Here is a 27,651-nt window from a genome sequence, read left to right as displayed (position 1 = left end):
TTCGGGAGCCCGAGGCTGCGAGCGGGGCCGCGAGGACGCCCCGGGAGCCTCCGCGCGTGCGCAGCGCGGCCCGTCTGCCCGACCTTCAGCAAGGTAGGTGCCGAGGAGCTCCCTCGGGGCCCCGGGGCCGTGCCGAGGGCCGGGGCCCGGCAGCCTCCGCGGCGTGGCAGCTTGCGGAAGGTGGGCGAGCGGTGGAGACGATCGGCTCGTGGGGGGGGAGCGGGCACGACTGGGGTGCGGGGTCGGGCCGGGCCCGGTCTTGGGGGCGCCCCGGGGCTGCGGAGCGGGACCGCCGGGCGCCAGGCTGCAGCCGCGGTCACGGGAGCGAGGTCGCGTCCCCCGAGGCCCACGCGTCCTGCGGGACCCCGAGGCGGGACTGGAGTCCGGGCGCCGGCCCAGGCGGTCTTGGCGTCGTCGGGCTCCCGCCACGGGCCAGGAAGTGCTGGGCAGGGCCCGCGGAGAGGAGAGCCGAGGAAGGAGTCCCGGACCCTCCGCCGGCGCTTCTTGCCCTTGGCGCCGGGGAGACACTCGCCCGCCGGGCGCCGTGACCTTGCGCGAGGGGCAGTCGCCCGCCGCGGGGAGCATGCGCTGCTGGGCACTGCCGACCCGGAGGGGCAGCTCTCGGTCGTGCAAAAGGGACTTGGAAGGCCTGCGAGTGTCTTCTCGCCATGGGGTTGTAATACACCCTGCAAGGTCACCAAGTTGTCCCGGGACTCCTCAGCAGGGGGAGGAGGCCAGGTGGGCTTTAGTAAAGTGACGTGTGTTAACTACTGTGCTGGTAAACGTTGCTGTAAGTTTTGACGACGTTGAGCATTCATTCTCTGCGCAAAAAAAAAAAAAAAAAGCAAAGCATTTTAGAACGTCTAGGGATAAGCAAGTAAAATTGTTTTGTGGGTGGTTCTGTATAATAAGATGAAATACTTTCTTTACTTATTTTTGCGAACAGCTCTATGTGGGTGGGTGCTGGGGAGGATCAAACTCGGGCAAGCTTTGTAAGCAAGCACCTTTAGGTGCTGACCTACCTCTCCAGACCCTCGGCTTTTACTTTTATTTTTTTACTAACTTCCATAATTATAGACAATAAATCATGGTAATTCCCTTCCCCCTCACTTTCCCCTCACAACTCCACTCTCCATCATATCCCTCCACCTCTCCGTCAGTTTCTCTTTTATTTTGATGTCATCATCTTTTCCTCCCATTGTAAGGGTCTTGTGTAGGTAGTGCCAGGCACTGCCAGGTCAGGGATATCCAGGCCATTTAAAAGTGCGTTGTAAGGAATCTTAGCCTTCCTTTGGCTCTTACACTCTTTTTATTTTATTTTTATTTGAAAGAGGGGGAAAGGCAGAGAGAGAGCCCGCGAATGGGCCCACCAGGGCTTCCAGCCACTGCAAAAGAACTCCAGATGCACTTGCCACCTTGTGCGTCTGGCTTATGTGGGTCCTGGGGAAACGAACCAAGGTCCTTTGACTCTACAGGCAAGCACCTTAACCGCTAAGCCAGCCCTCATATGCTTTCTGCCAGCTTTTCCGTATTGGACCCTGAGCCTTGGAAGGTGTGGTAAAGATACTTCAATGCTGAGAACTCTGTCACTTAGCACTGTGGTACCTTTTGAATCACAGGATGAATACTTTAAGTTAGACAGTTTGGAAGAATTAAGCAAAGATTTTGTAGCAAAGTACAGGAGTTTCAGGGCAATGAGGAAATTTAAACATGTGAATTTGCTACATAAATTTTTTTGTTTTGGTGAACTAACTTTGGAGGTTGAATTGTTTCCTGATACTGGAAAAGGACATTCATGACAATTAAGAGGGGTTTTCTCATTTGTTAACCAGTCAGCAGAGATTTCTGAAGTGCTGGTCCTGCACCAGTTTGCACCATATAGTGTTGAAATGTAGAGGTGAACAAACAGATCCACTGTCTTTGAGCTTCCGGACACAGAGCTTGACTCATGCATCAGCTCTTTTCCCATTCTTCCCTTCTTGCTGTGCCTTGCTGTTACCTTAGTATTTTAGAACCTGAAGATAAATAGGGTAAGATGTTTCACATGAAGTCCTAGAAGTAACTTGATAAACCACCTGCAAGATCATTTGAACATGCTTAAATAAAGGATTATTTTAAATAAGAATTCTCAGTCTGACATAACTACTACCAGGAACTTAATTGGCATTTTCGTCAAGTAAAGGTCATAGTGCCTGCTTTAGTCACTGTTGGTTTCAAACAGCAGTGCTCCACTGTGGAGTGCATCTGCTCTCCTTTCCATGTATTCCATCAGTCCTGCTACCATTCTCCGCTTTCTGCCTGTGCTCTTCCCTTTGTTTGCCTGCTGAGTTAAGAAAATAAAACCTTGCCAGGTGTGGTGGGTCACGCCTTCAACACTTAGGAGGTTAACACTCCGGAGGCAGAGATAGGAGGATCTCTGAGAGTTTGAGAACACCCTGAGACTACCTAGTGAATTCTAGGGCAGCCTGGGCTAGAGCAAGGCCCTACCTCAAAAAACCAAAGGGAAAAAAAAAGAAAAGAAAACCTTAACGTTTGGGCTGGAGAGATGGTTCAGTGGTTAAGGTACTTCCCAGTTTGATTCCCCAGTACCCACATAAAGCCAAGATGCATCAAGTGGCATTAGAGTTCATTCACAGCAGCTAGAAGCCTTGGCATGCCCATTAGTCTCATTCATATTCTCCCTCTCTCTGCTTGCAAACAAATAAAAAATAATTCCTAAAATGGAACTATTCTATAACAGAGTGTCAGTAGCCGTAAATCAGACTGTATGCACAGAAAAGCGATCGTATCAGGATGGATTAGGCAGGCTGCCATTGGTGGGATGGAAGTGCATAACTTGGAGGTCGGTGTCCACTGGGAGACCTGCAGCACAGTCTGGCACGTGGCTCCTGGAGTGAAATGCTGGGGTTGAGCCTGATGCTGCCATTCCACCTGCGCACGCCACTTCATGTCCACCACTGGTTGCTCATCTTTCATTCATCTTAAAAATTTTATTTGTTCAGCTACAAGTTCCTTATCTACTGCACCTAGTACAGTCTGTTTTTTAGGATCTTCCATATAAGTTTGAACCCTAACCTGGCTCAGTGCTTCAGCCTTCATCCCATGGGAAGGTTGCTGCCCCTTGCTATTTCTCTCAATAAATAGCCTCTGCAGAAAAAAAAATTATTTGTTCATGTGTATAAGCGCACCAGGGTGTCTTGTAATTGCAAATGAATGCCCTTCTGGCTTTAAGTGTGGTGCCTGAGGAATAGAACCCAGACAAAGAGACTTTGCGAGCAAGTACCTCCAACTGAGGAGCCATCTCCCCAGCTCCACCTCATCTTTTCCTTTTGTAATATTACTGAACTTTTTTTTTCATTTATATTTTTATATTTATTTATTTATTTGTGAGATAGAATGAGCATGCCAGAGCTTCTAGCCACTGAAAACAAACTCCACACACATGCACCACCTTGTGCATCTGGTTTACATGAGTCTTGGGGAATTGAACCAGGGTGCTTTGGTGTTGCAGGCTAATGCCTTAACCACTAAGCCATTGCACCTTGTCTTTTAAATGGAGGCAATAAATAGTACACAATTGTGTAAGTGTAAGGATTAAGTATTTGTAAAGAACCTAGCACAGTGGAAGAAATGATGGTATAGCTGTAATATGAAAATAACTCCAGACACATGCACCCCATTGTGCATCTGGCTAACGTGGGTCCTGGGGAATCGAACCTGGGTCCTTTATCTTTGCAGGCAAATGCCTTAACCACTAAGCCATTCCTCCAGTCCATTATACATTCCTTTAAAATTTCCCACACAGGGCTGGAGATTTTAAGGCAAATTAAGGCACTTGTGTGCTAAGCCTAAGGACCCAGGTTGGATTCCCCAGTGCCCATGTAAGCCATATGAACCAGGTGTAGCATGCATTTGGAGGTTATTTGCAGTGGCTAAAGGCCCTGCCATGCCCATTCTCATTCTCTGTCTCTAGTAAATAAAATAAAACATATCCAGGCTGGAGAGATGGCTTAGCGTTTAAGTGCTTGCCTGTGAAGCCTGAGGACCCCGGTTAGAGGCTTGATTCCCCAGGACCCACATTAGCCAGATGCACAAGGGGCCGCATGCATTTGGAGTTCAGTTTGCAGTGACTGGAAGCCCTGGTGTGCCCATTCTCACTTTATATCTGCCTCTTTCTCTCTGTCTGTCACTCTCAAATAAATAAAAATAAACAAAATTTAAAAAAAATAAGCCGGGCTTGGTGGCACACGCCTTTAGTCCCAGCACTCAGGAGGCAGAGGTGGGAGGATTGCCATGAGTTCGAGGGCACCCTGCGACTCCACAGTGAATTCCAGGTCAGCCTGGGCTAGAGTGAGACCCTACCTCAAAAAAACCTAAATAAATAAACAAACAAACATCCCACGCTAGTTTATTTGGACTGTGCCTCGTGCTGAAGCACTCCCGTGCTGACTGTAGGTTGTCTACAATGCTGTGCTTTCAGGGCAGACGCTGGGGAGCCACAGTCCATGTGATTCTCCCTCTGCTGCATTCGGCACATGTCATCTTTCTCAACTCCTGCAGGATTTCTTGACAATGAAGTGATTCAGAACTTGATTATCAGTGCAGAATTCCGTACACTAAACTGCCATTCAAGCAGCTCACGGCATTCAGTGATCAGGTTGTACTCTGAAATAGATGTAAAACTTACACAGCCGTCTTTCACTAACGGCTAGACGAGGCAGCACCTCAAAGCACACGAAATTACAGCATGTGCCCAGCATTCGGAACTGCAGAAGACACTTCCTCTTCATACCACATACTTGGAATACAGAAACCAAAACAAATACAGTAATTTGCTCCATACAGTCTTCTTTAATAAGAAACTCATGTTAGTTAATTGAAGTATCTGCCTACAACCAAACTACCCAAATGCCTGTGGTTAATAACCCATACATTTAAAGAGTTGGGGTAAAGTAATTCTGCGGGAAGAAAAACAGTTAAAAATGGTATTTACTTTTCCAGTGCCATTATGAGAAAAGTTTGTTACCAGAACAGCCATATGTCCTGTAGTCTACTGTAGCACTTGTCAGTATTTTCCCGCTCTTATCTTCTTGAGCACGTAGATTTTTATGCCAGGCGTGGTGGCGCACACCTTTAACCCCAGTCAGTACTCAGGAGGCAGAGCTAGGAGGATCGCTGTGAGTTTGAGGCCAGCTTGAGACTACATAGTGAATTCCTGGTCAGCGTGGGCTACAGTCAGAGCCTACCTTAAAAAAAAAAATTATAACCAACCCTAATATTTTCTATATTGTCTGCTTGCTTTTTATTATCTGTGACTAAAAGCAGTATTAAAGTATATAAGTCAAGAGGTTACCTATTTTTGACTTTGCTGTGCTAGGGGTTGAACGCAGTGCTTAGGACATGCCAGGCAAATGATTGACCGCTGCACTGCCTCCCCAGTGTGTGAGCCAAGAGCTGGTTTTGTTTTTAACTGTTTTGAGTGTGATCTTCTATGCACATAATCAGAAAAATGAGATGTGACGTACAATTCCATAAACTTTATTAAAATTTAAAATTATAATTAATAATAGTATTACACTTATGAAACTTGAATATTCAGTACAGAGTCTTTATACCTAACCACCACTGTGGACAGTTTTGCCGTTATTACTCTGTAGGATTAAGTGATATAAGCGTTATAGTCAATGAACCATGCTGATGCTCCTGCTACTGCCCACAGCCTAAGAAGCACCACACCATCTCGCATGGTGGGTGGACCCTTTGCACTCCCAGTAACAATCAGTGAGGGCTCCTGCTACCAACAGCCTTACTGTACTTGTGGGTTTTGCTGAACTTCACCCAGCCTTGTAGGTTTGTGTCATCTCTCCTTGTTCCCATCTGTAACTCCCAGTGAGCATTGCTCTGTCTGCTCATCTGTCACTTGCATGTCTGATGCCTAAGTCTCAGCCATTTTATTTTATTTGTGTTTTTATTTTTACCGTGCCTTAAGGGTAATATAAAAATGTTACAGGTCAAGTCCTTTTCCCAGAGTAGTATTTTGTACGTTTTTAATTGCAATAGTTTGCAACTTACTTGTTCACTTTCATAGATAATCCTTTTGGTATCTAAAAACTCATTGCTATTCTCAAGATACCTAAACTTTCTTTTCTTAGCCTGCTTTATTATTCTGCTTTTTTTTTTGGTCTTTTTGAGGTAGATTCTCACTCTGGTCCAGGCTGACCTGGGGTTAACTATGTATTCTCAGGGTGGCCTCGAACTCCTACCTCTGCCTCCTGAGTACTGGGATTAAAAAGGTGTGCGCACCACGCCCAGCTTGTTTTGTTTTTATGAGGCAGGGTCTCAGGGTGACCTCAAACTCATGGTGATCCTCCTACCTCTGCCTCCATATGCCACTATACTGGCCTTAATTTGCTTTTTTTTTTATTTTTTATTTTATTTGAGGTAGGGTCTCACTCTGGCCCAGGCTGACCTGGAATTCACTATGTAGTCTCAAGGTGGCCTTGAACTCACAGTGATCCGCCTCCCTCTGCCTCCCAAGTGCTGGGATTAAAGGCGTGTGTCACCACGCCCGGCTTAATTTGCATTTTTATATTGAGGTCTGTGACCTATTTAAAGTTACTAAAATGTATAGCATCACTGTTGAATTTTTTGTATGCAGATGTCCAGGTGTTTTTGTTGTTTTGTCAATATTCTGTTGCTTGGGTTGGAGAGATGGCTTAAGGGTTAAGGCTTTTGCCTGCAAAGCCAAAGGATCCCTGTTCAATTCTCCAGGACCCATGTAAGCCAGATGCACGAGGTGGCACATGTGTTTGGAGTTCCTTTGCAGTGGCTGGAGTCCTTGGCGCACCCATTCTCTCCCTCCTTCTCCTCTTCCTCCCTTTCCCCCTCCTTCCCTCCCCCACTTCTCTCTCAAATAAATAAAATATATTTAAAAATAATTGGTTGTCTGTGTGTGTGGGGCTATTGTGTGGTTCTTTTCTGTTCTGCTGATCTTCACTGTTCTTTGACCAGTCCTTGGCTTGACTGTAAGTTTGTAGTAAGTCTTCGTATATTAATCTTCTGATGTTGCTTCTCTTTAAGATCGGTTTATTGATGTCCATATAACTTAAGATTTTGATAGATGCACGCACCATTCTGTGCTTCTGTCTTTATGTGGGTACTGGGGAATCAAACTCAGCTTGTTAGGCTTTATGGGCAAGCACCTTAACCACTGGGCCATCTCTCCAGCCCCTACATATAAAACATAAGTACAGGGCTGGAGATATGGCTTAGCAGTATGGGTGCTTGCTTGGAAGCCAGATGGCCCAGGTTCCAGTAATCATGTACAGCCAGATTCACAATGCACAGGATGGTTCACCTGTAGTGGCGGGGTAAGGAGGGCGTTAGTGCGCCCATTCTTCCCCTCTCTCTCCCTCCCTTCCTGCTTACAAATAATAACAAATAAACTTTAAAAAATTAACTTCAGGGGCTGGAGAGATGGCTTAGTGGTTAAGCACTTGCCTTTGAAGCCTAAGTTCCCACATTCAAGGCTCGATTTCCCAGGACCCCCGTTAGCCAGATGCACAAGGCGGCTCATGTGTCTGGAGTTCGTTTGCAGGGGCTAGAGGCCCTGGCGCGTCCGTTCTCTCTCTCTCCCTCTGCCTCTTTCTCTCTTTGTTGCTCCCAAATAAATCAATAAAAATAAAAATAAAAACAAAGGTTTTTTTAATTAACTTCAGATTCCCAGTTATTTGCTGATACAACTGGGTATTATTGCTTGTGGCTTTTACATCACAGATGCAACCATATTATGCCATGTTATATCAGGAACTTGAGAGCAACAGGGTTTGGTTTTGTCTTATAATCCAGGAAGAGTTCTGAAACCAAATCCCTTGGTTCTGAAGGATAACTGTATATAGAAAAGGTAATTAGCGGCCGTGGTAGTGCACACCTTTAATCACTTAGGAGGCAGGCGTAGTAGGATCACTGTGAGTTTGAGGCCATCCTGAGATTACATAGTGAATTCCAGGTCAGCCTGCGCCAGAGTGAGACCCTACCTGAAAAAACAAAAAAAAGAAGAAGAAGAAGAAGAAGAAGAAGAGAAAAGGCAATTAGCTTAGTGTACATTGTCTGTATCTCCTGAAGGCTTGCTCTAATTATTGGTTCTAGAAGGCTGTTTTTAAATTTTTTATTCTTTGGGATTTTCTGCATAAACGTTTATGATCTGTTTACCTCCTGAGCTATTTTCCTGTTTTTCTTACTACTGCATTAGCTGTGACAGTGGTGAGAGAGAGGATTTATTCCCAGTCTAAGGGGAAAAGCTGCTCTGCCTGTTGATGTGATAAATTAATTTGATTTTTTTAAATATGTTTATTTGAGAGAAAGAAACAATGGGCATGCCAGGGCCTCTAGCCACTGTAAATGAGCTCCAGACGCATGCACTATTTTGTGCATCTGATTTTATGTAGTACTAGGGTATCAAACCTAAGTCCTTTGGTTTTACTGTCAAGTGCCAAAACTGCTAAGCCATCTTTCCAGCCCCGGTTACAGTTTGATTTTTTTAATCACCAAACATTTCAGACCTGAAGTAAGTCCTACCTGATCATGGTGTCTTAGCAGGTTGTTGAATTTGACTTACATTACTGAGTATTCTTGCATCTGTGTTCATGAAAGATTCCGTGTGAGTGTGTGTTTTGGGCATTCACTTGTTTGTGCCCGTAGAGGGAGGGCATAAGCTCACCTGTGCTGGTTGGAGGGGAACATCTTGTTTTCTGTTCTCTCTTCCCTCTAATGGAGTCTCTTACTGATCTTGGAGCTTGCTCTTCCCTCTTTTCACCTGCCAGCAATACCAGGGTGTCTGCTGTCCTGCAGGACTGGGGATCCAGACACGTGTGGCCACACCCAGTGCTCGTGAGGGTCCTGGGGGTTGGACTGGAGCGGGCTCGCAGGCCCTTACATTTGCACTGGGAGTGCTCTCCACTACGAAGCCATCCCTCCAGCTCCGATGTGCCTTCCTTGTGCTAAGTTAGGTAGTTTCGTTGTCAATTTAATTCTTGCTTCTTGCGCTATAGAATTAGGAAGTTTTCCTTGGCCTTTAGTGTCCACCACCATCTCTAAAAATGGTTTTCAAAATTTCAACTCAGGCCAGGCGTGGTGGCGCACGCCTTTAATCCCAGCACTCGGGAGGCAGAGGTAGGAGGATCACCGTGAGTTCAAGGCCACCCTGAGACTCCATAGTGAATTCCAGGTCAGCCTGGGCTAGAGTGAGACCCTACCTCGAAAAAACAAACAAACAAAAGCCCTTGGGTAAGTCTTTGTTTTCCTTTCCTCTAAGAATTTTCTCATAAGTCTATTCTATTATTTTCCCACTCTTTTCTGGAAGCCTCATCTGCCTCTGTCTTGTGTTCACCATAGTTTGACTTCATTTATCTGAAAACTATAAACTCGTTTGTGGGCTTATAAACATCATTTCCATACTATCTGCTAATAGTGCTTATATTAATTTGCTTTGGAATATTTAAAGTAATATTTAGATACAACCTACATTTCTAGTTTCCCCTTCTTCTATTTCTTACTGCTCCATAAACATACCATTGTCTTTTGGAACTACATTGTATTCTGAGGTTGACAACCTTAGGCCTCATTTGTGCACATATTCATTGATTCTTCAATTACCCCACATGGCTTGCCTGTCAGCACAAGTAATTTGTATAGATTCTGAGACTTACGGTAATATAACACATTATCTTTCCCATTGGAGCAGGGGTCTTCTCATATATCCTTCACTAACATTTAAATCTAACCTTTTATTGGCACTTAATTTTAAAGACCTCATAAATATTTAAATTTTCTGAGTATCTTGAGTTTTCATGAATCTTGTCTATTATACGATATTTATGGTGTTCAAAGAACATATGATCTTCATTAGTATCCCATGTAGAAGCTGCTTGTAAATGTTTATAGAATTGAATTGAAAAAAGCTGAAAGTCCATTCACATAAGTGTACTACTATTCATGTGGCCATCTTAAGGTAGCTGACAGTAAGAATTGTTTTTAAAGGTTGCTATGCGTCATGGGAGTCAGAGATTGCATTTTCAGTATGTCTTGCCTGGATTTTAAGTATAGTTAGATGATCCTAACAAGGGGAAAGACTTTACTGTCCTGAAAATAATGTAAGCAAAGATGTGGCAGTGGAAATAGTGTTTGTGAATGTCGTTACAACTTCACGGGAGTCTCTGATATAGTTAGGTCATATAACACAAGGCCTTTGTGGCAGGGCTTGATATTAATATTAGCATTTAAATATGTAAACATTTCCAGTCATATACATTCAGAGCCCATAATAGACTGTTTTATAGCATGTTCGAGTAAACATTAACTGAAAATATTTCTTGTGTAACAATGCTACTTTCAAAAAAAACTGAAAGTTTTTTTTAAATCTTTATTCTCAGGATCCAAGTTTGAAACATGGCAACTCTGAAAGATAGTAAGTATGGTATTTACCGCAATATATGAAATTAAGAAAAATCACATTTTTATTTATATATATAACTTTTATTTATTTATTTGAGAGAGAGAGAGAATGGTCACACCAGGCCTTCTAACCTCTGCAGATGAACTCCAAACCCAAGCACCACCTTGTACTTATGGCTTTTGTGTGTACTAGGGAATCAAACCTGGGTCCTTTGGCTTTGTAAGTAAGTGCCTTTACCACTAAGCCATCTCTCCAGCCTGAAAAACCCAATTTTGACAAATAGAAATACTTTAAAAAATACACCACTTTAAGGGGTCTGGGAAAATGGATCAGCAGATTCGAGTATTTGTCGTGCAAGCACGAGGCCCGATACGGCCTAATTCACTCTGGGTTTGATTCCCTCGTCCCCAGGTAAAAGCTGGGCGTGTCCATGCAAGGCTATAACGTCGGCCTTGTGGGGAGCAGAGACCAAAGAATCATGGAGGCTCCCTGGTCAGCTAGCCGGACCACAAAAGCACAGTAGGTCTGCATTCCGGTACACAGAGATGCAGTCAAGGAGGACCCCGAGGTTCTCCCTGGGCTTTTGCACAGAACACACACAGTACACTACTTTAACCCATTCTGTTGGTCAGAATTAGCAAAACTGAGGTATATTATATGCAGAATACAAGAGGAAGTGACATGAGAATGTTTTGTCTTTGTTTTATTACCTGTCGAATGATAATTCTATAACTAGAAAGCCTCCTATTTTGTTATGTTTATATAAAAGCAGTTTAAAAAATAATGTTAGGCTCTGTGACCACTTGGGAACTTCCAGCTATGGGTGAGTTTTCCCTCTGCATGGCCTGGGCCTAAGCCCAAGCCCAGCCGGGAGGCCTCCAGCCCTTACTCTCCACGTGGCCTCATTTATCCCCTCCAGCTCCCCACATGGCAGGAGCTCCTTGAATTTTCTTTTCCCTCTTTTCTTTCCATGGTTTTTTCCAGTCCATGTGGGATCTCTAGTCACATGGGTGCCTTTCCTTGGCTGTGTACTTCCCTCAGTACATATAATAATTAAAAATATATATATTAGGAAATATGTAAGGCTGCTTTCAATATCAAGTTTAATAATGTTTAATGTACTGTTTTCTTGTGTTGTTATTCTTATCATGAATAAGTAGCTCCTAGACTTGATCCTTCATTAGCACCACTTTTAACGTTAAGATTAGTTTACCATCATACAGTTTACTGGTAGTCTCAAATGCTGATTATTCTATCTTGCACTTCAGAAACATCATTCTCTGACTTCATAAATAAAACTACTGTAACACCTTTGTCTAACATAGCACTTCAATGTTTCAGTTACCAGGCGCCTGAAGTCAATCAGAAACATCCAGAAAATTACCAAGTCTATGAAAATGGTAGCAGCAGCAAAGTACACCCGGGCTGAGCGGGAGCTGAAACCAGCCCGAGTGTACGGGACGGGAGCGCTGGGTAAGAGAATGGAATTCACAAATCATGAAGCGCATCACATAAAGAAGACCTAGAGTTAACGTGATGCCAGGCTAGATCCAGGAACCATGTGCATGTATGGCACCTGCACACAAAGTTAAATAGCTTGCCCAAGGTCACATGAATGGGGAAGCCTTTGTTTGGTGTTTTGTCATTAAAGCTTGTGTATTAACCACTGAATATGACTATGTTAACTTTAAACAATCTGAAACGTTTCCTATATTTTCATATATACTTGTAATACTTGGAAACATGGTGTATGGGGTAAAATGCCAGGTTTCATTCTGCAACCTTGCGTGGTGCGCTGTTTTAGGATGGCAGAGTGGGGTGGGTGGTGGGAAGGCAGGACCCTGTGGTGGAGAGTGGAGGGTTCTTGCTCTGATCACGCTGAGTTGCTGTGAAGTGTCACAGGATGAGTAAGCCAGCAATAGTAGTCTCAGCAGGGCAGGGCAGGGCAGGGCAGGTGGGCCTTTGCGATGACTTCCAGGTGAGCTGCTGAGAGCCTTGGAGTGGAGCATCAGGCGCACGCCCAGCCTTGGCTGCCCTCAGGAAGAGGAGAGCGCCGACCGAGGGCTAAGGCCCCGCAGCGTCGTCCTGTTGATGCGCGCTGTGTTGCGCACGCGAGACCACTAGGCATTTGTTGCACTGTCAGCGAAGAGCACATGGCCGCAGGCGGGTCGTGGTGAACGATGGACACTGTGATAGTGACAACTACACTGTCTTTCAAGTTTTAGCTGCCGGCGTAGCCACAGCATGGTGTTCCCACCAACACCACAAAGTCAAATATTTTTCTGTAGAAGAATCGCTTTTAGCCAGGCACCTGGGATGCTGAGGTAGGAGGATCGCCGTGAGTTTGAGGGCAGCCTGGGACTACAGAGGGAGTTCTAGGTCACCTGGGCTAGAGAGTGAAAGCCTGCCTCAAAACCAAACAAAAAAGTCAGCTGTAGCCAGGCATGGTGGCGCACGCCTTTAATCCCAACACTCAAGAAGCAGAGGTACGAGGATGGCTGTGAGTTCAAGGCCATACTACAAAGTGAATTCCAGGTCAGCCTGGGCTAGAGCAAGACCCTACCTTGAAAAAACAACAAATTTTTTAAAATGTCACTTGTGGGCTGAAGGGATCTTAGTGGTTAAAGCATTTGCCTACAAAGCCAAAGGACCCAGGTTCAATTTCCCAGGATCCACGTTAGCCAGATGCACAAGGGGGCGCATGCATCTGGAGTGTTTTTGTAGTGGCTGGAGGCCCTGGCATGCCCATTTTCTTTCTCTCTCTCTCTCCCTCTCCCCCTCTTTCTCTGTCAGATAAATTTTTTTAAAGTCACTTGTGGGCTGGGGAGATGGCTCAGTGGTTAAAAGCACTTGCTTGCAATGTATGCCAGCCCATGGTCTATACCACTGTATCCACGCAAAGCTATGCCCACATAGTGGTGCATGTGTATAGAGTTTATTCGATGCACCTGAGGCTCTGACATTGCACACTCTTATTCTCTCTCAATCTGGCTCAAATAAAGAAATAAATAAAAGCCGGGCGTGGTGGCTCACGCCGTCACTCGGGAGGCAGAGGTAGGAGGATCGCCGTGAGTTCGAGGCCACCCTGAGACTACATAGTGAATTCCAGGACAGCCTGGACTAAAGGGAGACCCTTCGTGGGTGGTGGTGGGGAGTGGGGGGAGAAAGAAAGAAAATTGTGTATAGATTTCTGTTTTACCACTTAACCTAAATCCCAGCTGAAGGCCATCTGGATTTTAAGTTTTGAGCTCCTATCTTCCCCAGGGAATATTTTTCATTTTGAGTAAATTAGTCCCTATTGCTCAATCCAGCCTTCTAACTAGTACTATTATTTTTATTTTTTCAGAGTACGGCTTCACTCTAGCTCAGTCTGAGCTTGAATTCACTATGTAGTCCAGGCTGGCTTCAAACTCATGGCAGTCCTCTTTGCCTCCACTTCTCAAGTGCTGGGATTAATGGCATGTGCCACCCTGCCCAGTTACTGACTGCTTCCAGTTTTGCCCCTACAGAACTGTCAGTCAGTTCATTCTGCCGCTGCCCAAATATTTTTTCTTTCCATTTAGAATATATTTAGTAGCTTTGGTGGCTTCAAGAGTACAGGGTCCTAGGGCTGGAGAGATGGCTTAGCAGTTAAGGCGCTTGCTTGTGAAGCCTTAGGACCCAAGTTCAGTTCCCTAGTACCCACATAAGCAAGATGCTTAAGGTGGCACATGCTTCTGGAGTTTGCTTGCAGTAGCTGGAGGCCCTTTTGCTGCAACCATTCTCTTTCTTTGTCTCTCTCTCTTCCTTCCCCTCCCTCCCTCTTTCTCTCTGAAATAAATAGTTTTTAAAAAGATTACCAAGTTCTGTTCCTACTGTGCCTGCCACGCTCACACTGCTGCTCAGCCCTCCTGCTCCTTCCTTGTGCATCTTTCTCCTCAAATATCTTCTCAACAGGACTTCTCCAACCTTGTTGTCTGTCCCCAGTGGCATTTGTCCATATGACTTCATGTACTTGGATTATGCTTCCTTATTGATTTCTCACTTGTCACTGTGTTACAAAAGACTCTTGGTTCTTGTCTTCTTGAAGGATAAAATCATTTGGGATGCAGAACATTTAAGTAAGTGTATATTTAGCAAAGCAAAAACCTCCAAAGAGGTTGGACTGTACCAAAGGGTGGGAAGCAGCACAGTGTAGATTTTCAAGCTTTATGAATGAATGATTTTGAGGTAGGTGGAATACTTATGAAGTGAACTGACTCACTCTCTCCAATACCATAGTGGACCGGATTTCCCTTTTAAGATATTTCTCCCATGGTCCTTCAAAAGTTCCCTGAGGATGGAGTTGGGGGGTTCAGAGAATTCCAAATGCAGATGTTGTTATAATGAAGCACAGACCCTTGGCTGCGTGCATGTGTAGGAAATGTCGACACATTCATTTTTCCTACAGTGAGAACAGCTTGCCTGCAGTCTGCAGGACATTCAGCACACGGGCCAGGCTCCTTTTGGAAACTGCTCAGGGTCCTTCCATGACTGGTCTCAGGATCTGTGGCTTGAGGGAATTAATGAGGTCGGTTTTACAGTTGTTCTTCAGGCTGCACAGTCAGGGTCAAGGCTTGGGCTGTCTTCTAGGGCGCTCGCACCTGTCTTTTACCTAGTAACGGTGATGCAGCACGTTGTGCTCTTGTTTGTGGCTTTGTTGTTTGACTTCCCTACTAGGATGCAGGCTCCACTCCTGTGGGCCCAGTACCGCTAACAGCACATGCTCATTGCCACAGAAATGGGTGAGGCCGGCTGGAGAGAGGCTCAGCAGTCAAGCGCTTGCCTGTGAAGCCTGAGGGCCCCGGTTCACCAGCGTTAGCCAGATACAGATGCACAAGGCGGCACACGTGTCTGGAGTTCATTTGCAGTGACTGGAGGCCCTGGCACACCCATTCTCTCTCTGTGTCTCTCTAAAATAAATAAAAATAAACAATTTTTTAAAAAAGAAGGAAATGAATGAGGCCAGAAGAAATGGGTCTTCACCAGGATCCATAAGCTTTTGACTTAATGAAGTTTCCTTACTTCCAAATTGAAGACCTGTATATTGATTGCCTGTATATTATATAATAGCACTTCTATTATGCATTAGATGTAGAATTGCCTTCCATACCTCTTTAAACATAAACTTATATGGCTGAAGCTGATTTTATGTGGAGAAACAGTAGTATACAGGCCTCAGATGAAATGGCTCCCTACCACAAAATTTACCACATTACCTAATACACACAGAGGAGGTAAGCTACAAGCTTGCCACTCTGACCAGCTGAAACCTGTTGATAGTCATGTGTTAGTAGTGATTGGTTGACCGTTGATTGAGCAAGTCCTGTTTAGAGTAAGGTAAAGGGATTTTCAGTTTATACAATACTATATTGTTTAAATTTGTATACTTGGTTATCTACTGTACATAAAATGTCTGCCATAGTGGGCACTCAGTAATTTTATTTCTTTATAGAATGGAACAGGGCCTCACTCAGGCTAGGGCAAACACTTAAGCTATATGTCTGGCCCTCCAAATAGTCCTTACTACTGGATTTTCTTAGCCCTTGGCTCAGTAAAAGCAGATGTAAGGTGCTGAAAAGATAGCTCAGGTGGTAAAATACTTGCTTTGCAGGTGTGGTGGACCTGAGCTTTTATCTCCAGAACCCCGTGTAAAATGCAAGGCATGGTGTCGTGCACCTAAAATCCTGATGCAGGGAAGGTAAATGCACATAGGAGGATCCCCAGTCTTTCTGGCTAGCCAGTGGGAAACTGTCCTGGCCAGGGTGGACAGGCTCCTAAGGTGTCCTCTGGCCTCCACATGCTCCTATACCTACACACGTTACAAAACATTCAAGACAAGACTTCTTTAAGCTGAAAAGATACTAACTACTAGATAGTAAGTTGGTAATAACTAAAAAAGTTTTGAGCAAGCATTTTATGCTATGTAATATAAAGCAGAAAGAGACTTCAATGTTTCCCGCCCACACACACTGCCTGGACTTTGGTATATAGTACTTAGTTTTGGTGAGAGGAGGAAGTACTCTGAGATTCACAAGAACTGGGGAAATGCTCAATTAATAAAGTGTCTACTTACCATGCAAGTATGAGGGGACCTGAGTTTGATTCCCAGAATCCATGTGAGAAAAAGCTGAGAGTGGTAGGTAGCACACGCTTAATTATTTGTAAGAGAGAGAAGAGAGTCAGATAGAGTGGGCACACCAGTACCTCCAGCACCTGCCAACAAACTCCACATGCACGCGCCACCTTGTGCATCTGGCTTTACATGGGCCATGGGTACCAGGGAACTGAACCCAGATTGTTAACACTTTGCAGGCAGGTGCCTTAACCACTGAACTCTCTCTCTCTAGTACCCCCCCCCTTCTTTTTAAGCAGAGTCTCCACTCAAGCCCAAGCTGACCTTAAATCACTCTGTAGCCCAGGCAAGTCTTGAACTCACAGGGATACTCTGACCTCATTCTCCTGAGTGCTCTTACTAAAGGCATACAACGCCATTCGAAATAGAGATAGCTGTTACTGGACGCCGGCAAATATTGCAGCTTTGAGACTCCCTGGAACTGCAGGGAGTTCCCTGAGAACATCAGTTGATGGAAGCCACCCACCCCTTGGGTCTTAGCCAGGCCAGGGGCGGCTTCGACAAGTGACTGAACATAGGCAGATGGTGATGTTGGGCTGTTCATGGGAGACCTGGGTTCCCTGACAGCCCTGCTTAGCCTTCTCTAAGCAGGCGGCTCTGCAGAGCGGCTCTGAGCCTCTTCCTCCTCTGTGGGGCAGGCTTTCATGTTGGCCCTTCAGCCTCTCTTGACGTCTTTTGCTTTCTCCCACGGGCATTCCATCCAGTGAGATCTGGCTGTCTTTAATCCCACTGAATTGCTCCTTGGCCTCTGCTGCTTGGAAAACTAGGCCAGGAAAGTTGGTGAAGTTATGCCAAAAATACTTATTCCCTACATTTTTAGTTAGATGTTGGAAGTTTGCATTCTGTAGAAATCTGGTATCTTCTACACTTCTGTCCTCTAAGCTCTTTAATTGTACTAGAAATTATCAGTATTTTTAGAAATTTACTGTTAATGATCCTCATAAATCTTTATGGTTTTTCAGCCTGGTTTATAAATTAAGTACACTGGCACTTTTTATTATAGTAGTCAAGTCCCACTTAAATATAAATGTATACATATTATTGCTACAATAATATAGACTAATACTCTTGCCCTGTTCTTTTCCAGCTCTGTATGAAAAGGCTGATATTAAGGGGCCTGAAGACAAGAAGAAACACCTCCTTATTGGTGTGTCCTCAGATCGAGGGCTCTGTGGTGCTATCCATTCCTCGATTACTAAGCAGATAAAAAATGAAGTGGCCTCCCTTACCGCAGCAGGGAAAGAAGTTATGCTTGTTGGAATTGGTGATAAAATCAGGGGCATACTTCATAGGTAAGGGAGATAGAGTCTCTTTCAGAATGGTACAGACAGGAGCCAATGGAATTCTCTGGGTGTTTAAGCAAATAACATTAATATGCTCATGTTTTATTTTCATTTGTTTGAGGATATAGTAGAGAATATATCTGTGTCTTGTGTTTTACTTTTTTCGTTAATGTTTCTACATTCACATCCTAAGTGAAATACAATGAGAATACCCAGAGCTATTAGCATGAAACCAAACAGAATTTGAGCAGCTGTCATAGTCTAGAAATGCTAGAGAGGAACAATAGTTCATTAGGGTTGAAAAGGACAGTCAAGGGGGATATAAAATAAGATAGGCCTAATATGTAGTTCTTTACAGTTGCTGAGATAGGAGTAATGGTAATAGTGTGTGGAACAGTGTGAGTCGGTACCACATTCTTCCCCAAAGAAAATACGACCCATGTGATAACTTTTTTCTTGTTTGCCATTTTGTTTGGACATATTTCTCCATTAACCTATCTTATGTCATTCTAGTACTCATTCTGACCGGTTTCTGATGTCATTCAAAGATGTGGGACGAAAACCCCCTACATTTGGAGATGCATCAGTCATCGCCCTTGAATTACTAAATTCTGGATATGAGTTTGATGAAGGTGCCGTCATCTTTAATCGATTCAGGCAAGAAACATTTAGAATTCAGTTTTATGTTGATACTTTAAGATAATTAAATGTCTGCTTAGTTCAGAAATATTTTTTAAGCCAGGGATGGTGGCACACGCCTTTAATCCCAGCACTGGGGAGGCAGAGGTACAACAATCACCATGAGTTTGAGGCCAGCCTGAGACTACATAGTGAATTCCAGGTCAGCCTGGGCTAGAGTGAGACCCTGCCTCAGGAAAAAAGAAAAGAAAATTAAAGGAAAAGGGTGTGGCACTGGGGAGGTGAAGCACTTGTCATCCAAGTGTGAGGAGCAGGGTTTAGACCCCCGGCCCCATGTAAACACTATGAGCAGGGTGGTGGCCGCCTGCAGTCTCAGCATTGGGAGGCAGAGACACTGGGTCCCCGCGGCAGACTGGCCTCGAAGCAAGCTCTGGCTTCAACTGAGAGAGACTGCTTCAATCAAATGAAGAGAATAATCAAAGATAACTTGTCTCCACATGAACATGCACCCACTGCCCACTACGCATTTGTTTGGAGATTAACATTTGTCTTTATCATTGCTAGGTCTGTTATCTCCTACAAGACAGAAGAAAAGCCCATCTTTTCTCTTAATACCATTGCAAGTTCTGGTAAGTCATTTATGTATGACAAGTATTTGGGGGTAAAGAATGGAGGGATCTGTACATGAGGAAGAGTGCTTGTCAGAATGTGTTCTTAGAGCTGCAGCAAAATGATTTGGAGCCGTCCTGTTTGGCATTGCGTAGTCTCACTGTGGAGTCCAGGCCGGTCCTGGGTTCCCATGCTCCTGTTTGGCATTGCGTAGTCTCATTGTGCAGTCCAGGCCGGTCCTGGGTTTCCATGCTCCTGTTTGGCGTTGCGTAGTCTCACTGTGGAGTCCAGGCCGGTCCTGGGTTCCCATGCTCCTGTTTGGCGTTGCGTAGTCTCTCTGTGGAGTCCAGGCCGGTCCTGGGTTCCCATGCTCCTGCCCCAGCCTCCCGAACAGGCTCGTATACCCTTGCCTGGGTTGGGACTGTTTTTAAGAAACACCATACATTAGTGACTTCCATGACACCTTAACTCCTGTTCCATTCCTTCATTAATAGAATGGATAAATGTCTATTGAGCTTTCTAAGCATGTGTTCTGACCTCCAGAGCTGAAGAACAACCTCCCTCGCAGTTGGGTTTACACTGCACGTTGTGAACTCCCAAACGACCAGAAGGTCTAGAGCAGCGATTCGAAATGTTCCCAAATCACTGACATTGAGCTGCAGGACCAAGCTGTCTTAGTGCAGGAATGAGCCATCCCTTCTCAGGACAGATCTTGGAAGTGATATGCCTAAGTGGTTATTTTTTTCCAAGGGCTTTTCCTGCTTGTATTTACTGTGCTTCACTTATTTTGAGTTGTATGGATGTTTGTGTTTTCTTATGTGTATACATGTACAGGTCTGCATGTATGTGCATGAATGTGGAGATCAGAGGATAGCCTTTACCTCTTTTTGAGACAGCGCGTCTCATTAGCCTGGAGCTTACCGTCTGGGATAGGCTAGCTGGCCAGCAAGCCCTAAGGAAATCCTACTGGGTCTGCTGACCCTGCATTGGGATATAGCTGTGCATCCAAACACCCCTATTTTTACATGAGTTACTATGATTGAGCTGAGATCCATAGACTTGCAAGGGAAGCACTTTGCCAACTGAGTTTTTTTTTTTTTTTTTTTTTAAGTAGTGTCTTGCTCTAGCCCAGGCTTACGTGAAATTCACTGTGTAGTCTCAGGGTGGCCTGAGGCCTCAAACTCAGGGCAATCCTCCTACCTCTGCCTCTTGAGTTTTTATTTGACACAAATTTACACCCAAGCCACCCTCAAGCTCTCAGTCCTTCTGTCTCCAGTTTGTAGATGCAAAAATAGAAGTTGGAATGAATGCTTTATAAATCCGGTTCTATAGAAGAACATAACTGATAGAACAAATTGGCATTAAAAAGGGAATTTAGCCAGGCGTGGTGGCGCACACCCTTCATCCCAGCACTCGGGAGGCAGAGGTAGGAGGATCACTGTGAGTTTGAGGCCACCCTGAACTACAAAGTGAATTCCAGGTCAGCCTGGATCAAAGTGAGACTCTACCTCGACAAACCAAAAAAAAGGGGGGAGATTTATTGGATTCACTTACAGCATTCCAATGCTAGCTGTGTGCAGGTTTGAGGATCAGGTAGCTGCTCAGTCCACGTGGCTGGATGCCTCAGCCGTCCTCCCCATCTGGTATTGAAGGCCTGAAGGCTTCCTGGAGAGCTGCTGGTCTTCAGTCCATATTGGAAGGCTGAGGAAAATTGGCTCCACTGCTGAGGAAAGATAGCCAGAAGGCAGCCAGAAGGAAAAAGGGACCATTTCCACTCCAGCTTCCCTGTGCATGGCCCACCACTGGGAGGCCCCTACTCTGGAGAAAGGACTTCCACAAGATAAGCTTTCCCGGAAGCAACCTAGAGACTGTCTAGATTCCTCATCTGATCAAGTTGACAACAGAACCATCACAAACACTATCTAAAGTTTCCCACGCTAGCCTAATGAATGAATTTGAAATGAGATGATGAAATTTCTGCATTAAAACCAAGATTCAGGCTGAAAAGCTAGCATAACATTTAAGGGACTTGTCTGTGAAGCAGGTTCGACTCCCCAGAACCCAGATGCACATGGTGGCCCATACATAGGGAGTTCGTTTACACTGGCTAGAGGCCCTGGTGCACCCATTCATTCATTCTCTCTCTCTCCCTCTAATAAATAAATGAAATATATTTTTTAAAATCATGTCAGCTTCTAGTTCTCCCATTCTTCTGTGTGCTCAGAAAGATCTTTCCTCACACTTTGTCAGGTTGACACAATCCTGTTTCTTGATTGCTTTCTATAGTTGTGATACTCTGATGGATATTGTTCAGAGGAATTTATACCCAAAAGAATTAATGACTTGGGTAATTATAAAGGATTTTTATACCAGTAAGCTTTTTTTTTTTTTTCTTTTTTTGGTTTTTCGAGGTAGGGTCTCATTCTGGTCCAGGCTGACCTGGAATTCACTATGGAGTCTCAGGGTGGCCTCAAACGCACAGTGATCCTCCTACCTCTGCCTCCCGAGTGCTGGGATTAAAGGCATGTGCCACCATGCACAGCTGGTAAGCTATTTTTGATGAAATCAATCTTTGCTTTTTAAAACTTGAAACAAAATGCTTGTTTTAACAGAGAACCTGAGTGTGTATGATGATATTGACGCTGATGTACTACAAAATTACCAAGAATATAATCTGGCCAACATCATCTACTACACCCTGAAGGAATCCACCACCAGTGAGCAGAGCGCCAGGATGACAGCCATGGACAACGCCAGCAAGAACGCCTGTACGTGTGCCTGGGCTGGGGTCGCGCTAGAGGACGCTCGTTAGCCGTGCTTGGAGCACATGAGTACCTGTGTGGTGTCTCTGTTAAAGGTCTGTCATCCAGACTAGTATCGAAGGTCCTGACACAGAAGAGCCTCTTACTTGATAGGTGGTAGACTTGCACGTACCATGTAAAGAACAAGTTTAGGGGTCAAATATACCAGAATCTCTTAAGCAACCCAAGTTATTCTTTTCTAGTTTTAGATGTTGTATAATCTTTTCTTTTGTTTGTAGCCGAAATGATTGACAAATTGACTTTGACATTAAACCGCACCCGCCAAGCTGTTATCACAAAAGAGTTGATTGAAATTATCTCTGGTGCTGCTGCTCTGTAAGTAACTGTAGATTGTTGCCTTTAGAGGGTGTTTCCCTCATCTCTGCATGTCTACTTATTAACATAGGGGTGCTTACGTTTTCTGTGTTGTCTGTTAAACTTGAGATTAGTTGTTGCAGAATCTTGTGTGCTTACTCTCAGAAAGCAAAGATTTGATCCAAGTGGACTCTGTGGTTTAGTCTTACTGTTTCCCTGAAACTTAGTTCTTGTTTCTTCTGTTGAAGAATCTTATGTTCAGCAAGGTCCCACTTTCCTGAAGTGTTAGGAACAAGGCTGTGCATACTCGGCTATCATTTGTAAAATCTGTCTTTGTAAGTTAAGGCACTTTCAGGTGAAGCTTTCTGACTTGCAAGACCTTGAAACTGCTGAGTGTTGGAATATCTTCACTATTAAACATTCTGCACGAGTGCCATTAGATAGTATGCTGCTTTCCTTTAGAAGACTCAGCATTGGGCATCTGCTGCGTGCCAGGTATAATGCTAGGCACAGTGTGGGCTTGAGAAAGGCACCTGAGGTGTGAGGAGCGATGAGGTGTGCAGGGAGTTATCTTTGACTCCTCGGTCTTACCTCCTTCTAACTGGTCACCTCGTTGACCTGCTGAATACCTCTTCAGTTTGTCTTATGCAGATCATGGTGCCTCTTCTCTCCGGAATTACGAAAGGTTAGGTAGGCTTTGTTGGTGATGGGCTCTCTCTGTGTTGCCCAAGCTAGCCTTAAATGCCTAAACTTAGGCAATCTTCTACCTCAGTGTTCTCTCTGGCTGTGCATGATGGCACCTGGTAACAGAAGTTTGGTTTTTTTTTTTTTTTAAGATGATGTGGTGACGGTGTTTGTTTTCAGAGTCCTCACAATCTTGACAGAGAAGGTTTTTTGTTTGTTTGCTTATTTTTTATTTATTTGAGAGCAACAGACAGAAAGAAAGAGGGAGGGAGAGAGAGAGAGAGGGCATGCCAGTGCTTCAAGCCACTGCAAATGAACTCCAGACACGTGCACCCCCTTGTGCATCTGGCTAACATGGGTCCTGGGGAACCGAGCCTCGAACCAGGGTCCTCAGGCTTCACAGGCAAGCGCTTAACCGCTAAGCCATCTCTCTAGCCCGACAGAGAAGATTGTTAAATAAGAAGATACGGCAGAATTATACCCCTAGCAAACTTGGGCCCTGAGCTCCATTTTTAAGGATTATAGAAAGACAGCATCAGGTTTTTCAAGACCTATAAAAACAACGTAGCTTCATCTGTGTGTTGCTTTGCTCGTTGTCCAGTCTGTGCTCTGTCCAGTCCAGTCTGTATCTTTTCCCACCTGCTTGGAGCTCAGCCCCTCGATCTGTTTCCAGGTCTTCAAATATTTCACACCGTCCTCCCCTCCAAGGTGGCCTGCACTTTTGCTTCACATGCCAGGTGTTTTTTTTTTTTTTTTCTGATTGAGCCCCTCACTCTTCATCTGACTCCCTAATTCTGGGTTAGGGGAATCCTTCCTTCCAGAAACCTTTTCTCCATTAATTGAGTAAGGTATCCTTGAGTATTTGGGCTTTACTTTTGTCTTGGCATTTGCACCATTCTATCAGGACTTACCTTTTATTGGTCTGCGTGTTCCTGGAGGCTAAGCCGAGTTCACGTCCTCAAACTGGCTGAGCCAGCAGAGTATTTATTATATTGTTGCAAGTCCACTTCATCCTGGTCTGCACTTACTTTGCTTCTAAGCATAGCTTTGTTAGCAGTAGCCCATCTTTCAACCATTGCCCTATTAGCATCATGGAATATAGTCTCCTGATGTCCTCATGGTAAACTTGGTTTGAGATACTGTGATTCAGCTTTTTCATGTGTAACATAGAGATAATATGAAGACTAAATGTAACTACTCGTATTTTTCCATGCCAAATGTCCTGTCCTGATGCTCTAAGATGTTAAGTGTGACGTGGCTTGGAAGAAAGCACTGCCTTTTGAAGATCTAGGGACTGGATGAGAGCCAGAGAATTAAGTTATTTTGTTTTTTTGCTTCTAAAAAAGGGAGATGCTAGGTAGGAATTGACAATAATACAGATTATGAAAAGTTGAGAATCAAGCTTTTCTTTCCTAGGAAGGTAGGAGAGAAACCTAATTTAAGATAGTAAAATTAAAAGAAATGGAAGGAAGGTGTTAGAACATGAAATTAAGAATTTGGTAGCAAAAAAATGTAACTAATCTGAAATTGACTATAGCTTTTCATTTTCTGGAAAGGGCATGTTAATCTTATTCACAGTTACCTATGTATTCCCAGTATTACATTGCTGAGATGAGTGGCTGCATGCTGTGTAACCTAGCATTTAACTACCATTCAGAATTTTGATATAAACACATTTGGCTATTCAGTAATAAAGTAGAAAACATGAATGAATCATAAGCAAGTTGCTAGCTTAAATAGTTTTTAGTATTTAGGCTGTGCTCTTTTCTAAAAATAAAGTAATGTAAATTATATATTGGTTTGCCTATTTGCATGAACGTGTTTTTATTATATCTGCCTAGAATGAAATCTAGTTTTTCATATCACTAGGTTGGTTTTAAACAAATGTTTTGGTATTTATATGATGTACTTAAGGTAACATGCAAAGAAATGGTCTGTGATTAACTAGCATGGATTGCTTTTTGACCTGCTTGTTTTGTGTTTGTCTTTTTTCTTCTAACACAATAACCAGGGATTAATGAAAATCAAGTATCGCCCTCAAACAAGAGGTAAAATTTATGTACTTCTCCTATGCCTTTCACAAAGAAACCTACTCCGATACAACTGAAACTAATTAGCAAAAGTGAAAATGATTTTTCTAAAAGGTTATAGATGCTAGTAAATGCTTTTTTTTTTTTCTATTTTTGATTTTTCAAAGTAGGGTCTCAGTCTATCTCAGGCTGACCTGGAATTCACTGTGTAGTCTCAGGGTGACCTCAAACTCATGGTGATTCTACCTCTGCCTACTGAGTGCTGGAATTAAAGGTGTACACCACCACGCCCAGTATGAGTGCTTTATTTATTTATTTATTTATTTTATTTTATTTTTCATGGTAGGGTTTTATTCTACCTCAGGCTGACCTGGAATTCACTATGTAGTCTCAGGGTGGCCTCAAACTCACAGCAATCCTCCTACCTCTGCCTCCCGAGTGCTGGGATTAAAGGTGTGCACCACCACGCCTGGCACATGAGTGCTTTTTTTAAAAAAAATTATTTTTTCATTAAATGTGTTGTAGAAAATGTAGGCATAAGGTGATAAAATTTAAGGGTAGAGAATTAGCATTGTTTTAAAGTATAAAATGTGGGTAGTGTGGACTGATCATTGACAGACCTTTTGGTCACAGAGCCCCTTTCACTGTATGATTTAACAGAAGAGAAAGAATCTGTTGCAGTCATGTTTGCCTTGCTAGGATAAATCACCTGACAAGAACAACCTTTGGAAAAAAGGGATCTATTTTGGCTTACAGACTTTAGGGGAAGCTTCATGATGGCAGGGGAAAAGGATGACATGAGCAGAGGGCAGACATCTCTCAATTGCAGCTGAATGGGTCATTTCTGTGCCATATCTTTCTGCTCATACCAGTCCATTTCTATGCAAAGCAACCCTGCACAAGTTCTCAGGACATGGGCATAAGAGCAAGCTTTTTACACAAACTGCTAGCCCAGTCCAAGCAAAGCTCTTTCTCACCCTCACAAACCAAACTTCACAGTTCATAGTTCTTACTGCATTCAGGTCTTTCAACTCTGACCAGAATAGTCCATCAAGCTGTACTTACAGCACTGCAAGGCATCTCTTAGGCCAAGGTTTCTAATCCTCCCACATTCCTCTTGAAAATCAGCTCCAAAAGGCCAAAGCCACACAGTCAGATGTCTAGCAGCAAATGACCCCACTCTTGGTACCAACTTTACTGTTGCAGTCAGGTTCACATTGCTAGCATAAATCACCCGACCAGGAGCAACTTTTGGGGGAAAATGAAGGTCTATTTTGGCTTATAGACTCTAGGGGAAGCTCCATAATGGCAGGGGAAAACGATGACATGAGCAGAGGGTGGACCTCACCCCTTGCCCAACATAAGATGGACAACAGGAATAGGAGAGTGCTAAACACTGGCAAGGGGAAACTGGCTATGATACCCATAATCCACCCCCAACAATATGCTGCCTCCAGGAGGCACTAATTCCCAAATCTCCATCAGCTGGGAACCTAGCATTCATAACACCTAAGTTTATGGGGGACACCTGAATCAAAACACCACAGCATCTCATTTATTTTTACACTCATCTTGTGGATAACAGGCACCGTGTAGCCTCTGAAAATGACCATCTACTCTGAGTTAGATAGAGTGAGGATGCAGTGAGAAGCACTAATGGGGAAATAGTTTTGTCCTCACAAACCGGAGAAAGTCTCAATACCAAAACTTGAGAACCACTGAGTTGTGTTTTTTCAAGGTAGGGTCCCGCTCTAGCCCAGGCTGACCTGGAATTCAATATGTATTTTCAGGGTGGCTTTGAACTAATGGTGGTTCTCCCCTACCTCTGCCTCCTGAGTGCTGGGATTATAAGCGTGCTCCACCATGCCCAGCTAAATTTAATTCTTTATATCCCACTTAAATATATATAGTAGGCTGCAGAGATGGCTTCACGATTAAGTCACTTGCCTGCGAAGCCTAAGGACCCAGGTTCGATTTCCCACTCCCCATGTAAGCCCGATGCACAAGATGGTGCATGCATTTGAAGTTCATTGACAGTAGCTGAAAGCTCTGGTGTGACAATTCTCTCTCATATAAATAAATAAAATATTTTAAATATATAGCCCCCTCCCAAGGGAAAAGAAAAACGCTGTTTGATTTTTATTTGTTCTGTACTTTGTTTTTCAGGTAAAGAAGGAAAATTCAGCGAGCAGATTTTATGCTTAACTGATGGCTGTCTTTGTCAGAAGAAATTTAGTCCATTGTTTGAATTACTAAAGACAGCAAGATATTTGTAAATGATCTTACAATAAAGTTACAGTGAGGAAAAGAGTCTCGTGATTAACTTGCTGGGGCTTGGGCAGGGCCACTTTGTACTGCTTGCCTGCCAGACACAGTCCTGGGCTCGCTCTTCCGCACTGCACAGCACCAGGGCTGGGGTGCACGCATGTCATCCCAGCGCGTGGGAGGTAGAGGCAGGAGATCAAGATTTCAAGGTTATCCCCAACTACATGAGAAGTGTGAGACCAGGCTGAGTTACATGCAAGGCTACTCAACAACCAAACAAAATGCTCCCATGCTGCTGTTCAGACGTCGTAGGGAAGGTAGCTTAAGATGTTCTTGGGTTTTATGGTTCTGGACTCACCTTAAAGTGTCGCGCTCTGGGCTGGGGTAAGAACGGCAGCAGCCATGCTGCTCCTAACAG

The 27,651-nt window shown here is 44.1% G+C and overlaps 1 protein-coding gene across 3 annotated transcripts; it reads left to right on the top strand.

Annotated features, from left to right (window-relative positions):
* The first annotated feature begins 8 nt into the window (after positions 1–8).
* Atp5f1c (ATP synthase F1 subunit gamma) lies at positions 9–27,276 on the top strand. Of its 3 annotated transcripts, none has more exons than XM_004662389.2 (10): positions 9–93; positions 10,431–10,465; positions 11,795–11,926; positions 17,695–17,899; positions 18,404–18,547; positions 19,094–19,158; positions 21,751–21,906; positions 22,179–22,275; positions 24,950–24,986; positions 27,135–27,276. In XM_004662389.2, exons 2-9 carry the CDS (start codon positions 10,447–10,449, stop codon positions 24,954–24,956), a joined length of 825 nt encoding a protein of 274 aa, XP_004662446.1. In that variant the 5' UTR covers positions 9–93; positions 10,431–10,446; the 3' UTR covers positions 24,957–24,986; positions 27,135–27,276. The 3 variants fall into 3 exon arrangements, with proteins under 3 accessions (XP_004662446.1, XP_044991326.1, XP_044991325.1); XM_045135390.1 differs by having other exon boundaries at positions 80–180; XM_045135391.1 differs by lacking the exons at positions 24,950–24,986; positions 27,135–27,276 and having other exon boundaries at positions 22,179–22,279.
* The last annotated feature ends 375 nt before the right edge of the window (positions 27,277–27,651 follow it).

The sequence above is a fragment of the Jaculus jaculus genome, chromosome 15 (genome assembly GCF_020740685.1).
Source record: "Jaculus jaculus isolate mJacJac1 chromosome 15, mJacJac1.mat.Y.cur, whole genome shotgun sequence".
In the NCBI taxonomy this organism is placed as follows: domain Eukaryota; kingdom Metazoa; phylum Chordata; class Mammalia; order Rodentia; family Dipodidae; genus Jaculus; species Jaculus jaculus.
This window is presented reverse-complemented; position numbering and strand designations above follow the sequence as displayed.